This window comes from Moschus berezovskii, chromosome 15 (genome assembly GCF_049115385.1).
Source record: "Moschus berezovskii isolate FMDL1 chromosome 15, NW_MosBer_1.0, whole genome shotgun sequence".
Lineage (NCBI taxonomy): Eukaryota > Metazoa > Chordata > Mammalia > Artiodactyla > Moschidae > Moschus > Moschus berezovskii.
This window is the reverse complement of record NC_142474.1, coordinates 31,892,411-31,908,422: the sequence shown is the minus strand read 5'-3', so window position 1 is coordinate 31,908,422 and position 16,012 is coordinate 31,892,411. Positions and strand designations below refer to the sequence as shown.

At 54.7% G+C, this 16,012-nt stretch overlaps 1 protein-coding gene across 3 annotated transcripts in view; it reads right to left on the bottom strand.

Annotated features, from left to right (window-relative positions):
- The window catches only part of EBF4 (EBF transcription factor 4), a 58,554-nt gene extending 43,854 nt beyond the window's left edge, over window positions 1-14,700 (bottom strand). For all 3 annotated transcript variants that reach the window (XR_008686817.2, XR_008686818.2, XM_055432738.2), the window contains exons 1-6: window positions 14,384-14,700; window positions 13,756-13,877; window positions 2,410-2,566; window positions 2,116-2,179; window positions 1,889-1,944; window positions 327-400 (exon numbers count right to left, since the gene is read on the bottom strand). Coding sequence is in view for 1 of the 3 variants with exons in the window: in XM_055432738.2 (XP_055288713.1) it covers window positions 327-400; window positions 1,889-1,944; window positions 2,116-2,179; window positions 2,410-2,566; window positions 13,756-13,877; window positions 14,384-14,677 (767 nt within the window). In the remaining 2 variants the exon portion in view is untranslated. The remainder of the gene's footprint in view (window positions 1-326; window positions 401-1,888; window positions 1,945-2,115; window positions 2,180-2,409; window positions 2,567-13,755; window positions 13,878-14,383) is intronic.
- Between the last annotated feature and the right edge of the window lie 1,312 nt (window positions 14,701-16,012).

Here is a 16,012-nt window from a genome sequence, read left to right as displayed (position 1 = left end):
TCACAGAAGAGGCAGAAAAGTTTCCTCCTTCAGCTCTGGAGCTAATCCAGGAGGCCCAGGCCCTGCCCCCACCTCTCAGCGAGCCCTCTCCAGAGCTTTATTAGTTAAGCTTCCCAGTAGCAGCAGGAGGCCTTTCTTGCACAAACAGTTGGAGAAGCCACATAAACAGGCCAGGCTAATGGGGCCTCAAGGACCCTCTCCTCAGCCAGCACTGTGCCCAGGGACCTCATTCTTCCCTTAACGCCTCCCCCAACCAGGCTTCCCTGGGGACCAGTGGGGAGGGGGTTGGGCCAAGAGGCCAGTGCCAGCGCCCCAGCCCTTCTCACCTGCACATGATCTCATGAGTGAGCAGCACACGGCACATTTCGGGGTTCTTGTCCTGCCCCTCGTAGATGATTGCCTGGAGAAGGAGAAGTGCATGAGCTTGGGGGGAAGGAGGCTCCTCTCGAGGCCAGGTGAGGGGCAGGCGGGCCCTCCTCCCAGAAGAGAGTATGCCCTCCAACTCTCTCTGGGGGCCCAGGAGTACAAAGCAGGAGCTGGGAATCTAGCTTTCCAAACCGGGACCGCCATCAGAATGGGCAAGAATGGGGTGAGGTCTACAGATTCTGTCTGTCCACAGGCAGCACTTTCTGGAGCCAGTTCTGCCCTGGGGCAGGGAGGTCCACCGACCACCCTGATCAAGACCAGGCGCATGCTCCAGCCTCCACGGTTCTCAGAAGCATCGTCCCTCCAGGCTCTCCGCTAGCTCCTCGGCTGCGCTCCCCATCCCTGTCATCTCCGCAGGCCAGGTCAGCAGCTTCCTCTGGGACCGCTGGATCAGCCCCCGACCCCTCAACCAGTCCCCAGCCTTTCCTTGGCCTTGAATCAAGGAGTAAGCTTCCCATACGCACATTTGGCTTCCAACTTAAAACGTCTGGGCCTCCCAGCCATCCCTCATTTGTGGGTCTCTTTCTCTGTGGACAGTCTCCAACCTCTTCCACGCCTGTTGGCCATATAATCCCATTTGCCACTTCCCAGTCTGCCTCCCAGACCATAGTGACCACAGGCATCCTAGAAACGCACTTCTTCCTCCACCCTGGGACTGGGTGGAGGCTGCTGGAAGCCTGTCTGTGTGGGAAAGCCCAAGCCTCCACCTCCAGTTCAGGCCACTGATTTTCACATCTGTTCCTTACCACCACACAGAGTCCTGAAAAGCCAAAGGCTGCACAATCCATGAGGGCTGACTCAGGTTTCAGTTGCCCAGCGCTCCGCTGGCTGGCCCCAAGCCTCCTCCTTTCGTCTTTTCAAATCAGCAAGGTGCTGAGGGCCAGTGTTGGGAGCTCTGGGGCCCCATCCAGTGCTGGACCAAGGTACCCATCCCTGTGTTAGCTCCTAAGGGCTTTCTCTTGAGAACTGCTCTCAGCAGATAGTAGGAGCTGCTTCCCCTGAAAATGTCTGGAAGGTTACACACTTCCCTTGGGAGTGGTCCCCAGCCAGTAACTGACCAATACAGGGGACAGAATCTTGGCCTCCTTGCTCAAGGGTCAATAACTCAGTGCCATTCCTCCTCGAGCCTAAGGATCAGGTTGAAGCTAGACTCCAGCTGACACCGCATCCTTGCTGAGCATCCCCTGCTCTGTCTTGCTTCTCCCTGGTTCCCTCCTGAGATCTTCTCTCCTCTTCCTCAATAAACCCACCTGAATCTCCATCTAGGCTGAACTTCTGGATAAAAGGACCCAACAGCAAAGTCTTTGTGAAAATGTCTTTTTCTTGTCTAAATGACAAAAGCCACACATCTTCCTCCTGTGGACTGTGGGGAGCTAGATTGGTGAGGATGAAGTGCACGGGGGATGCGGAAGCAGGGACAGGATGCTTGTTCCGATCTCAGGGGAGATGGTGGCTGGCTCACCTGCTTGGACATGGAGTCAATGAGACGCACGTAGAGATCCTGTTCTGTCCGAAGCCCTGAGGGTGGGAAGGCAGAGAGGTTTATTATTTAGGGAGCTCCTGTGGCTTCTGATGACTAAACATACTCCACACCCTTCCCAGCTGGAGCCAGGCCCCCTCCATTCTGACGGTGGGGTACCATGTGTCACATGGTGCTGTGGTACCCCATGGGTGGTGGGCTTTACTCACCGTTGTTATATACCAGCCGGAGGCGGTAATGGATTCCGTTGTTTGTCTTTTCAGCCCCAGGCTCCTGCAGGGACAAGATAGGAAGGATGCTCGGTGCTCCCAGGGATCCTCCGGTCACTCCCTTCCACTCCCCACCCAACCTTCCTCCCTCTCCTCTCCCATCCATTCACCACCCCCTTCTCCTCTCCTCCGTGGCCTCTCCGTCATCTGGTCCAGCAGGAAGGGGTTCCCTGAAAACCCCCCGCCCCCAGCTCCCCGCCCTCTTCCTTCCCAGTGAGCCCACAAGCCTCTCACTCGGTCCTTCTCCACAAAGTCGATGAAGGCTGTGCGCTCCACCTCCACCGGCTGCCCCTGCCGGTCATACATGGCCAGCACGAAGTGGAAGAAGTTGGATTTCCTGAGGTTGGAAGGGGGCTGCTTCTCAAAGTGTGCTCGTGCCAGGCCCACACCACTGCGGGGAGGAAAGCTGCTGGAAACCACCGGAAGTGAGTGCCCTTCAGAAAGACACCTGTCACCTCTGACCGGGACTCGGTTCTGACATGTCAAGAGTTACACTGGATGGGTCCATGCCACCCTTGACAGGGCCATCTCAGTTCCAGACAGAGGCCTCCCAGTGCTGAGATCACCGAACCTGCTCCCGTGGGGATAAGTGGCACATCGGGGGGTATCCCTGGCAGACTCCTTCCTAGACTTTTCTCTGGGCCCTACATTTTGGAAGCTGGTCCCTAAAACCAAATGAACACATGTTACTGACCTGAGGCTCCTGTGACTGCCCTTTAGGGCCTCAAGGGGCAGCTGGGTGGTTTGGGAATGAATATCTCACTGTACCCCAGTTCACAGCTGTGTGCATGAGCCTATGGCATTGCCTGGGAGATGATGAAGTCTGTCAGAGACATTGAACTGGCTCAGGGCACTAGACTGCCCAGCCTGGACTCTGCCCTATGGCTGCAGGTGGAAAAGTCCTCCTCAGGTGTAGGGGAACATGCCTCCACACTTTAAGAAGGATACCACTGGCTCCCTTGGGCAGAAGCATCTTGTGGTCTGGTCTTGCTTTCTCCTGGCTCATCAGAAACCAGTCCCAGAAACAAAGCCAGGGTGAGAGCACAAGTAGGAGAACCAAGGCCCTATTTACCAAATATTTCCTGAGCCCCAATGATGTATTAAGCACTGGCCACATGGTACCATGTAGGGCCAGACTGAAACACCTGGAAGCTGAGAGAAGACAGATACAGGGAGCTTACTTAACATGAGAGAGTGGTGAGTACCCCCTAAGACATGTTCCTACACAAAAAACAAAATTAAAGGAAGAAAAAATTAATTCTGTGTGAGATGAAGGGAAGACTTCACAGAGATGGTTGCCTTCCCTCTGGTCTTTGAGGAATGAATAGGAGCTCAACAAGGGCAGGAGGCAAAAGGGCAGAACTAATAGCATAAGAAATGGCTGTAGGTGTGAGTGTCACTGGACCATAGGTTTCAAAGTGTTAAGTGAGGAGAGAAAAGGTTTGTATTGGAAGTGCCAGAATACGTAGGCACACAAAAACCAGGCCATGGAGTTTAGACTTTCTTCTCTGGGTCAAGGTCTTCCAAAATGTTTTCTTTAGCTCTCTCACGGCTCCAGATCTTCGTTCTCCAAAGGAGTGCTATAGCCACAACTGCTGGGAAATGCGGCTTCATGGGATACTCATGACTGTGTGTGGGGGAGAGGGCGTCCTTGGGACACCCTCCAGGAAGGGGCTCTTTGACTGGCTCAGGCCAGTGCTCCCCATGTGTGGCAACCAGCCTCCAAGGTGGTTCCCATGACCCCTGGCTCCTGGAGCTCAGGTCCTTGCACAGTCCCTCCTACACACTGTCAGGATTGGTCTCTATGGCCAGTAGAATCTGGCACAAGGTGAGCATATGATTTCCAAGGTTAGATCATACAAGATACATGGCTCCTGCCCTAAACAGTCAGTGACTTGGGCAAAGCTGGCTGTTGTGTTGTGAGGATACTCAACAGTCCTATGGAAGGTCTACATGGAGAAGAACTGAACCCTCCTGCCAACAGCCAGCACTACCTGATCAGCTGGGTGAAACTCTGAGCCAGAACTACCAAGCTACACTGCTCCCTGGTTTCTAACTTTAAGAAACTGTGTGAGATAATGAATGTTGTTTTATGTCACTGAGTTTGGGAATAATTTTTTTTTAACATGGCAATAGATTACCAACATACCATGCTTCCTTGACTACGGAGCATTTTGGTGGAGGCATGTGGTTCTGAGGTTCTCAGAGGTTCTGAAGTCAGGCAGGGCTTAGAAGATGATGCAGGCAGGGAGTGCCCAGGGTGTTGAAAGTGAGAGGCCACTGCAGGGACGCAGAGGTGAGGATGGTGGAACTGCTTTGAGAGCCATTTAGACCAGAGTCCATCGTGGACATGCCACTGTGATGACTTATGCCATACTCAATGATGCTTAATATTTTTCTTCATATAATTGTAAATCAACTTATTCTTACTTGGCTTTATGCAAAGCTATAATATCTGAAATGTCATGGGCTTGAGAAGCTTGTTGTATTTTTACTTATATTAGTTCAGTTCAGTTGCTCAGTCATGACCGACTCTTTGCGACCCCATGCAGTAAATACATAACCAATAGAATGAAAATTGTTCCTCTTCCTGAAAGCCTGCTTGGGAACCTCAGTGGTCCATATGAAATGCTGATTTTGGAGGCAAAAGTGACAGGTCTTGCCTGGGGGATGTGGTTTGGGAAACAGGACTAACGGCCACCAGGAGGCTCTGAAGTCAGGCAGGGCTTAGAAGGTGCTGCAGGCAGGGAAGGCCCAGTGTACTGAAGTGAGAGGCTGATCAAGATGAGGAGGCAGCCACCGATACCTTCTCTTCCCCACCAAAAGTTATTTCTACATCTTCCTTCCTCCAGGATCCTCCTCCTCCCTCCTCCAGTGTCCCTCCCTTCTCCTCTGCCTCAGGCTTACTGTCCTTTCACGTCCAGGCCTTGACTGTCCTGTTTTCCACTTGCCAGGAGGCAGAGAAGCCTGAAGAACTTCGATCCCAGCAGGTCCCTGATTACTGTTAATGAATATACTAAAGGTGGCAGTAACCCTGACTCCTTCCTCTGCCCCCTCTCCCACCTAGGGCCAGCTTAAAGAGAGGTTCCAGGACCACCTAGGGGGACATAAGGCCAGAAGGGGGTGGACTGTGAAGCCATCCCAGATCACTCTACCCTTTATTCCATCATCTGGCCCAGAAAAGGTGCTGGAAGGCTCTCAGACAGTAGGGAGAGCAGGTAGAGAAAGAAAGGGGCCTTACAAGAGCGGGGGTAGAGGCTGAGCAAGAACACAATCCCATGTCTACACAACATACCCTATCTACACAGCTACTCCTGCACTTCCCAGGCCAAGAGTCAATCATTGATGCTGAGCCTCCTTTCCCATCCATCCCTCTTGGCAAATACCAGTCAGTCCCGGGTCCTGGCTGTCTGCTGGCTCCTGCCAGGCTCCTGAGGACCAGAGCTGGGAAGTCTGCCCTAGGCCCCAAGCCAAGCTTCCTTCACAGGGCCTGCCCTCTCAGCAGGAGGGAATTCCCAGGGAGAGAGGTTGGGGGGACCCAAGAGGGAAGGGAGCTAGGTACCCCTGCCTGGGGTCTGTGAACCAGTATCCATCGAGGGGCTGCACTGACCTACCCCACTGTGGGATCAGGCTCAATCCCACTTCCCTTGAGGTAGCCCAGCATCATGCTCCACCTCAATTAGTGGAGGGACTAAGGCACACACACACATCCAGGCAAAGCAATGGGACAAGGTGGATAGCTTACAGTTCTGGAACAGGGATCACTATCATGAATGACAGCAGAAAAATATGAGTAACAGACTGACCCCAGCAGACCAAGAGAGGATGGCAGAAGGGGCAAGACCCCTGCTCGCACGTCCAGGACTGCTCCTGGTCTGCAAATGTCTCCAGTTTACTCTGTTCATACCCCTGCAGGACAAGTGAGAAGACCAAGGTGAAACAGAAAGGGCATTGGTTTAAAGAAATCCTTGGGGAACTTTCCCGGTGTTTCAGTGGTAAAGCATCTGCCCGTCAATGCAGGGAACATGGGTTCAATCGTTGGTCCAGGAAGATCCCACATGCCATAGAGCAACTCAGCCTGTGCGTCACAGCTACTGAGCCCATGTGCTGCAACTATGGAAGTCCATGACTCTAGAGTCTGGTCGGCAACCAGAGAAGCCATCACAGTGAGAAGCCTGGGCACTGCAACTAGAATAGTCCCTGCTTGTCACAAATAGAGAAAGCCCATGAGCAGCAGCAAAGATATAGAGCAGGCAAAAAACAAACAAATAAATAAAACTTTTTTAAAAAAAGAAGGAAGCCTATGTGTCATCCCTTAAAAAAAAAATCCTCACGTTTCCTATGAACACAGAGAATGACATGAGGATTAGCACAGCGGCTAAGTGCACGATGCAGGTCAGCGTGGACTGTGCCTTCCTTCTCCTGGTTCTCCCAGGCAGCTCCATGCCTCCCTGCCTGTGCAGCAGGTGACCAATCAGCATCCCTGAGCAGAGCTGCAAGCCCCAAAGGGAGATGGAGGGAGGGGAAGACTGTTGTTCTTCTCCCCTTGGGGAGAGCTGATGCTCTTGTAACGAGGAAACAAACCAAGATTAAAGAACGGAAAGAAAAAAAGATAGAAAGATGCTCAAATAACTCAGGCAATGGAGAGGCCTGAGAGGCCTGCTGGGGCACCCTGGGAGCAGACGTGTGCTCCTACACTAGCTTAGAGGCAGGGATGTGAATGAAGGCCAAGGTCCCTGAATTCTGTGGTCTCCAAAGTGGGATTGCCCAAGACCCTCACTGGGGTGTGGGGAGAAACTGAAAGGGTGTCTATTGATAGGAATCCGTTATCTAGAAGAAAGAAGGGAGGCTGGAGAGCCTGGGAAGTCTGGAGAGGCAAGTGTTTTTATCTGGGTTTCCCCAGAAGCAGAACCTGAGACAAGGATTCCAATGCAAATACTTTATGTGGGAGATGATTCCAGGAAACCCTGGCTGGGGTAGGAAGTGACCAGAGGAGGAAAGGCAGTCCTGTTGGGTGCATTATCCAGGAGGTACCAGTGTGGGCAGCTGCAGCTCAGCCTCCAGGGAGCTCTGGAAACAATCCTAGAACTTGTGCTTCAGCTACCCCATCAGAGGGCTGGGTAAGGAAGTTGAGGTCTTTATCCACCAACGGCATCAGTCACTGGCTGAGGGCCTCTGGGGTGTCATTTCTCAGTGGGACTGGCCTGGTGTGCAGGTGGGCAGAGCAGATTCTGGTGGTCTAAGAAAGTCTTAGGAGGCAAATGCTGGCAGAGGAAGCGCACCCTTTCCTAAGGGTCCCCAGGGGACGTGGGTGGGGTAGCAACTCCCAGCCACCCAGGGGCCTGCAGTGTGACGGAAGCTAGCAGAGCTCCACCTGAGTGCAGCCTGGCAGATGCCTCACCTGGTCTGTGTGCTGTTGGAGCCTATAATTCAGAAACGTCTCATTCACTTAGCATGATTAGCGTACAAAGCATGCTATCTGTGTGCCTTTTCTGGATAAATGCGGCCGAGTGACGAAAACAGCCACATTAACCACTTTTGTAGGATTCCAAAATGATTTACACATCTCCTTGCTTAAGGGCTTCCCTTGTGGCTCAGCTGGCAAAGAAGCCGGCTGCAGTGCAGGAGACCTGGGTTCAATCCCTGGGTTGGAAAGATCCCCTGGAGAAGGGAAAGGCTACCCACTCCTATATTCTGGCCTTGAGAATTCCATGGACTGTATAGTCCATGGGGTCGCAAAGAGTCGAACACTACTGAGTGACTTTCACTTGCTTTCTTAAAACGATTGTTTTCAACAAAATGTTCAGAACACTTTCCTGTCAACCCCGGAGTGTGCTGAGGTGGTGAGGTCTTTACTCCTGTACTAAAGAGCTGGGATATGGAAGGAGAAAGTGCTCATTTTCATATATCCACCAGGGCCAACTCATCCCCTTCCTATCTTCTCTTCTGAAATAGCCCCCAAATTAAAGGACACTGTGACAGAAAAGTTCGGGGAACACAGCTATTTTTTGGCTGGAGGACATCCAAGAATGGGCATGTGTGGGCTTCCTTAGTACTTCTCTGGGAATCCAGGTTAAAGGTGACATTGAGAGCAACCTGATCTTTACAGCCTGAGTCACTCAGGTAACCCGTGCTTCAGAGTACAGGGGGATGTAAACCTGGGGGCTGCAGAGTTGTTTGGCTGCTATTGCTTGGACACCCAGGGGTCCCTGGAGATGCTCCTTTTTGAGGCAGAACAGGATGCCCCAGGGCCCTTCTCATAGCAGCTGGACCTTGCCAAAGCTGTCTAGGACAGATGATACTTCCTTCACAGTCTCTGCTCTCAACTCAGAAGGCATTTAATATGCCTTTACAGCCTTGATTACATGCTAATTATTCAGCTCCGTTCAGTCGCTCAGTCGTGTCCAACTCTTTGTGATCCCATGAACTGCAACATGCCAGGCCTCCCTGTCCATCACCAACTCCTGGAACTTGCTCAAACTCATGTCCATTGAGTCAGTGATGCCATCCAACCATTTCATCCTGTCGTCTCCTCCTGCCTTCAATCTTTCCCAGCATCAGGGTTTTTTCCAATGAGTCAGTTCTTCACATCAGGTGGCCAAATTATTAGAGTTTCAGCTTCAGCACCAGTCCTTCCAATGAATATGCTGGGTTGATTTTGTTTAGGATTGACTGGTTTGATCTCCTTGTGGTCCAAGGGACTCTCAAGAGTCTTCTCCAACACCACAGTTCAAAAGAATCAATTCTTCCACACTCAGCCTTCTTTGTGGTCCAACTCTTACATCTGTACATGACTACTGGAAAAACCATAGCTTTGACTAGATGGACCTTTGTTGGCAAAGTAATGTCTCTGCTTTTTAATATGCTGTCTAGGTTGGTCATAGCTTTTCTTCCAAGGAGCAAGGGTCTTTTAATTTCATGGTTGTAGTCACCATCTGCAGTAATTTTGGAGCCTAAGAAAATAAAGTCTGTCACTGTTTCCACTGTTTCCCCATCTATTTACCATGAAGTGATGGGACCAGATGCCATGATCTTCGTTTTTTGAATGTTGAGTTTTAAGCCAGCTTTTTATTAGCAGGAGCATTTTAAAAAAAACATCCCAAACCCCACAGACAGTGGCTGAGAATGGAGCTCTGGCCCTCCCCCAGAGGCACCCTCAGGCCTTCCATCTCCCCACCTACCCATCCTCTACCAAATCCTAACTCTTGCCTGCCTTGGCAGCCCAAAGTTCTGAGCAGTGCCTTGGCTTGGGCCTCATCCATCTTGGAATCTGGGATGCTGGGTGATGGAGAGAAGTCCTGAGGTCATTAGCAGTGAGGGGAGGCTCCTTTTTAATCCCCCTCCACCCAAGAGGAGGAAGGAGTAAAACTGTATATCTTCTGCATCTCATCATTTGTCTCAGCTTCCCTAAGGTCTCTGCTAAATCCAGCTCTTCTTTCCCCCATCCTAGCGTGACTACATAAGTCTCCCTTTCCTTTCCTCTGCAGCCTCTCTTCCTCCAAGCATTCCACAGGCCCCAGTTCTCCCTGCAGGCATCCCTTGGGTCCCTGGGACTGCTGATAATCATCAGGCTGGGCCTGGCATTCCTGACCTCAGCCAAGATCTATTGGCCTAGCCCTGCCCAGAGCCTAGGACAGTACAGGCAGAAGGAGGACCTGGTGCCTAGAGGCAGCTGCCCAAGACCTGTGTCTAGAAGGGCCAGGTGGAGATGATGCTTTGGGGCTGCTTCATATCCCCTACTCCCACTATCCCAGAGGGCTTCTGCTTACCTGCCCCAGGAAATTCTCTCAGCCCCAAGGCCCCTGGATTGGGGGAGGGGGTGGGAACAAATCTTACTAGCTAGCTCTCCCATGCTTCCTCTTGCTTTTGCTTCTCCTAAAGACAGTCCACCCTGCTTCTCTCTGCCCACCCCCTCACCACCCACCCACAGGCCTGCCTGCCAGGTCCCAGGCTGAGGAATGGCTATTAATTATTAAAGCAAACAAAAGCATTTCCTAGCAGGGAGGCTAGCCTGCAGCTACTTACAGGAAAGGCAGCCCCAGTTGGCTTCCCTTTCAGGGCGCTGCTAGTGTTCTGGGACCAGCTCACGGGGGAGGGCTAGCCTTGGTCCTTCAGGAGTCTACCCAGGCTGGGAGTCACATTAGGAGAGGAGACTGAATTGCTTCTATGCTGAGCACCCCAGCAAGAGCTTGTGGGTCTGCAGGGGAGTCCAGAGAAGGTGGGCTAGGGCTGGGGTATGAGTCTCTGAGATAAAGTCCTGTTGGACCGGGGGGGGACAGTCATGGCCATGGCCAGGGATTCTTGGGCCGAGCTCCCCACTGGGAAGACCCTGTCAACCCAATGCTCCAGCCTTCCGTATCACTTCCAGGGTATGGTATGCAGCCTCTCTTTTCTCCTATCTCTCTTTCACCCAGAACTTTCCTTCCTGTTGGCAGATCTTCCCCCACTGATCTTAGCAGGCTCTGTGCCTTCTCCTCCTTCTCCACCTTCTGAAAAGCCTTGGTGCTGCAAAGCTGGGCAGCAGTAGCTGTTCCAGTACCTGGTTCCTGCGATCAGGTGGACCACCAATGTGAACAGGGGAGTCTAACCAAAACAGACTTGGTAACCTTCTAACACACACTCCTGCTTCCTTCAGCAGATACTCATTACCCCCCTGACTGCTCAATCCTGGTGCCAAGGATCACCATCCAGGCCCTAAAGGAAGGTGTCAGGCTGGCTGGGCAAGGAAGTCCAGGACAGCATGGCACAGCTGACTCTGGCCTGTGACAAGGCTCCTTAGATAGCACTTAGAACTACTCCCCTGGGCTGGGTGAGAGGGCACAGAGAGAGAAAGTGCTGGGGGGAGGATCCCAGAGGTTGTAAAATTTTATCCAGTGAGTGAATGGGTCCTGGGAACAAAGGAACTGTTTCAGGAGACATTGTTGAATGCCAAGTGTCACACAGAAGCTGAGAGGAAGCTTGGATTCGGACTGTGATGGGCCTTGAATGCTGAGTGTCTGGGAGGAATTGGGGAGGGGGTGGTCACTGAAGTTTTTAATTGGGGAGGGACACAATCAGAGAAAAGTTCTTTGGAAATTTTCTTTGGCCCCCTGTGTGGTAGATGCTTTGGCGGGGGGGTGTGGTGAGCGGCTGGGGCAGTGGACTACCAGGCTGAAGTGATACACTGGGGTAGGTTAACTTCAAGCCAGGGAGGAAAGTCTTGGAGGGCACGTCTTTCCGTTGAGTGTGTGTCATGGTTAAGAGCTGGCCATGGGCACTGTGATTAGGAATAGGATATGGAGGGACCATCCAGAAGCCCTGACAAACAGGCAGCTGTGGGTTGAAGGCATAGAACACATAAAAGACAGCTGTCAGACCCCAGGCAGCCTTGCAGGGAATGTTCCAGGGCAATTTCTTCTGAGACAGAGGGAGCGGAGCCTGTGGAGGTGGAAGAAGGTCAGGGCAGGGAAAAGAATTCCTGTCATTGTGGTTTTAGGATGAAAAGACCCGAACAGAAGACTGATGAAGGATTGAGAGCCAACCGGTGAGATGATGGCACCTCAGGAAAAGTAAGAAAGGAGTTTCGCCCCCACCTGCTCCCATTGGTGCCCAGAGGCAACCAAAGGTATGGGGACTCCCAATCTGTGTTCTGAGACAGAGAAGTCTCTGGACTTAAAGATAAGCAGTCAGGCCTGAAGAAATGCCTCTCTTCAAATTGGGGGTGGGAGGGTGGGCATTCGTAGTCCTGGTGATGTGGCCCTGAGGACTCAGGCTGGACACATCCCCCTTTCTCAAGACCTCTTCCCTATGTGCTAATGCTCCATCTTGTGGGAGGAGCCTCATCTCCACACTTCCTGAACCTACACAGGATACAAGGGCTTCCTCCTCATTAAACCTGCTGGCAGGGTCAGAGGGGAAGGTCAGAGACAAATAGGAACCATAAACCCTGAGGCCCTAATAGAACCCTCCATCCACTCCTACAAGGAGCTCTCACCACACAGCCAGTGATGGAGAAAAAGACAAATTGACCACCTCAAATTAAATGAGGGCTTTCCTCATAGCTTAGTTGGTAAAGAAACTGCCTGCAATGCAGGAGACCTGGGTTCAATTCCTGGGTCAGGAAGATCCCCTGGAAAAGGAAACGGCAACCCACTCCAGTATTCTTGCCAGGAGAATCCCACGGACAGAAGAGCCTGGCAGGCTACAGTCCATGGAATCACAAGAGTCGAACATGACTTAGTGACTAAACCACTACAAGTTAAAAGAAAAACCAGAACCAACAGAAAAACAAGCAGGATACAGAACTGTATGTATAACACAAGAAAAAAAAATGTCAATGGGAAGGAAATACATTAAAATATTGACAGTTTGTTGAATTAGAGAGGTGGCGTTTTTGTTTTCTATTTTCATTTTTTCCCCTGGAATATTGTTATATCATGAGCGAAAGTATGGAAATTGATTCAAAGACAAGATCCTTTCTCTTCCTGAAGAGGTGAGCTCAGGAGGGAAGCCCCAGTGCTCCCTCTGGACAGTCATGAAAGGACAGGAGTGCAGGAACACCATTCAGTTTGAACATGAAACGAAGTGTGTTTCTGTTAAGATGTTAGGTTGGGGTTGGTGGTGAGGTGGTATCCCCTGAACAGGACTGGGGATGTGAATGTGTGGCTGGCGTTCAGGTCTGGTCTGCCCTGAAACCTCCCAGCAGAATCCTTTTCAGCGGCTGGACAAGCAGTTGCTCAGACCTCTGGAAAGTTCAGCTCCCATGTGCCGCAGGTGTCTGCAGAGACACCACCTCCTTAGTCCCGCCACTGAGATCTCCAAGTAGGATGTCCAACCTCCCCTCCCCTTGTTCACAACTGGGGATACAAAAAGCCCGGAGCCCAGGTGTTGGGGGGGGGGCAGGTCCATAAACCTTTATACTTCCTTTCTAAATCTAGGAGTCCATCCCCCACCCAGGCTCCTGTGCAGACTCCTGCAGAGGAGTCAGAGGAGATGGGCGTGGGTGCTGGGTTCCTAGGGACCTCTTGCTTTGGGTAGGACCCACCAGAAAAACACCTGGAGAACCTGTCCCGATCATTCCACCAAGCCGATTGCCCACCTCATCTCTTCCCCACTCTTCAGCCTGCAGCCGCTTCGCCGGCTCCCGCACACCCCCATCCTCCAACTCTGAGGGATTAGAGAAAGCCGTAAGGTGGCTGGGTTTGGTGCCTTTCCTGGCAGAGATCCGTGGAACTGGACAAGGAGGGGCACTTAAGCTGCCTGAGAAGGGCCAGCAATTCCTTGACGACTGGTGGCTGGGGGACTGCGGGGAGTCGGGAGAATTCATCCTCTTGAGCCATGGACCGCTGGGCACGCGAGCGACAGTCAGAAATCAGAGTCGGGACATCCAGGAGTGGAGGCAGAAGCCCCGCCCCGGCTGCCCCCTCCCCCCATCCTCTGGAAGAAGCACAGGTGCTCAGGGCAGGGTGGGCGCAAGAGCTTGCCGGGACAGTGCAGAGTTAGGGCTCCGTGCAACCCCTCGCCCCAGCAGTTCAGCAAGCTGAGCGAAGGCGGCGCGGAGCCGTCCAACCGGAGCGCGCCGAGTCGCGTCCGAACGCTTACCTCTGCGCCGCGGTGCTGGCGTCCAGGATGCCCGCGCCCTGCATCCAGGAGCGCACCGAGCCCAGGCCCGCGGGCAGCAGCGGCTCCTCCTTCAGGTTCAGCCCGCCGCGGGGCAGAGCGTCCTGAGCAGGGAACATAAGGGCGCGCAGTCAGTGGGCGCCCTCACCGCCGGGGATCCGATCCCGCCGAGGCTGCGGGGCGTCCTAGCTCCGCGAGCCTGACGGCACCCGGCGACTGCAGGAGCGCAAGCAGCGCCCGTCCCGGCCACTCAGTGCGCGCCCGCCTCCTGGGCGCTCCCTCGGAGAAAGCGGGTCCGCGAGCGCTGTCCCCTCCCCTCCCCGGGCGCGGGGCGGGGAGATGGAGGGATTTCCCCGCGGCCTGAGCGCCAGCGGGCGGACTGCGCGCGGGGCGGGGAGGGCGGGGAGCGGAGCCGGCAGCCGGTCCGCGCAGAGGCGCGCTCTGGCGGCTGCCCAGGGCCGAGGTCGTCGGAGGGGGTGGGGGCCCCGAAGCCCCGGGAACTGCCTCAGGCGAGGCGGGGGCGCGGGGCTGCCCGCCCTTTCCCCTCGCCGCCCCCACCCCTCGCCCGCCCGCCCGCCCGCCCGCGGCGCCGGCGCGGGGCGCTGATTACCATCCGGGAGGAGGAGGCTGCGGGCGCGGAGCTCGGCGGCGGCGGCGGTGGCGGCGGCAGGAACAGCAGCAGCCGCGCGTCCCGAGGAAAGGCAGGGGCAGCGCTGGGCCAGCAGACACCGCCGGCGCCCCGCGTGCCCCGGCGCCCCGGCCCTGCCGCAGCCCCGGGCGGCAGCACCTGGAGCAGCAGCAGTAGCAGCCCCGCCGACTCCCCCCGGGGCCCGGTTCCCGCGCTGCCCCGCCGCGGCCGCCGCCGCCCGCCGCTCCCCGGGGCCTGGCCGCGGGCCCGGGCCATCCCGCCGCCGCCGCCGCCGCCGCTCCCTGGGGAGCGGGAGCCGAAGGGAGGGAGCGCGGGCGGGAGGAGGGACGGCGGGAGCGGGCGGGCCCAGGGGACTCGGGGCCGGGGGAGGCGGGGGCGGGGCGGCGCGGCCGGCCGAGGGGCGGCCAGGGACGTGACATCATCGGGGGAGGAGCGGCCGGGCCCGGGCCGCCGCGGCGGGGCGGACCCTGGCGAGTGGGTCGCTGGCGCTAGGGTCTGCGGCCTGGCCGAGGCCGCGGCAGGGACTGGAGGGACCGGCGTGGACCCGGGAGGCCCAGGCACGGAGCACACGGGCCTGCGCGGCGGGGGAGCCCGGCCGAAGCCGGAGGAGCGAGCGGCCCCGCGCTCAGAATCCGCCGCCGCCTCTACGTCGCCACTGGACTAAGCCCCGGCTTGGTCTCCGCTATCTTCGTCTCCCAAGTGTCCGCCGCACTCTCGGCGCTGATGCCCAGTTCCTGCACTTGCCGCTCAATTCGATGCTTTCCAGCTTTTACTCTTGATGTTCTTTGCTCTCCCGGGCCGTCCTTCCCGCCTTTCCCCTGACCTCGGTTTCACCTCAGCCTGGGTCTCAAACCTCTCTTCCTTAGGCTGGGCCCCAGACGGGCAGAACGCAGTCGCTGCACCCACCACTTAGTTCAGTCCGTGACTTGACTAAAACTAAAGCATTCTCGTTTCCAACCTCTGCCTTTCAAACAACTCTTAGGTTTTGATGAGAGTTGGATACTGAGTTAGGATTCACTTCCTCTTGCTCCCCAGCCAGAGAATTTTCCCTCTTAAATTTCATGCCTCTTAGTTCCCGGCCCAGAAATCATCTCACCCTTGACCCCAGGGCTGAGCCATTTCTACCCTTCTCCCCACATTTTGGCCTGGTGTGTCCTGGCCAAGCTTTGAACAAGCTCAGACAGAGTCCAGTACTTTCCTGCAGAAGAGCATCGGAGTGGCCTGTCTAGCCTGCTGCTTCATTCAGACACCCCTGGAATATCTCTTTTCTTCCCCAGCTGACTTCCATCCTCTTTTGGGGGGCTTCCAAATGTGCAGTTAGTGGTCCACCCCATAAGGATCCAAATGAGCCCAGAGCCACTGCTGAGCTTCCTGCCACTCTAGAGGCACACCCCTCCCCCTGCACCTCCTTTCCTGACCTCTGTCCTGTACCATGTCTCTCTCTCCATGCTCCCTCACCTGCCCGGGCTGTCACTCCCACTCAGACTTCTCAAGGTCTCAGTTTTTACCCCAGGTGAGATTATCAAAGGTGGTCTCCCCTGAGGATGAATTCTTATGCCAGTCTTTTTCTCCATCTCCTTATCTGACTCT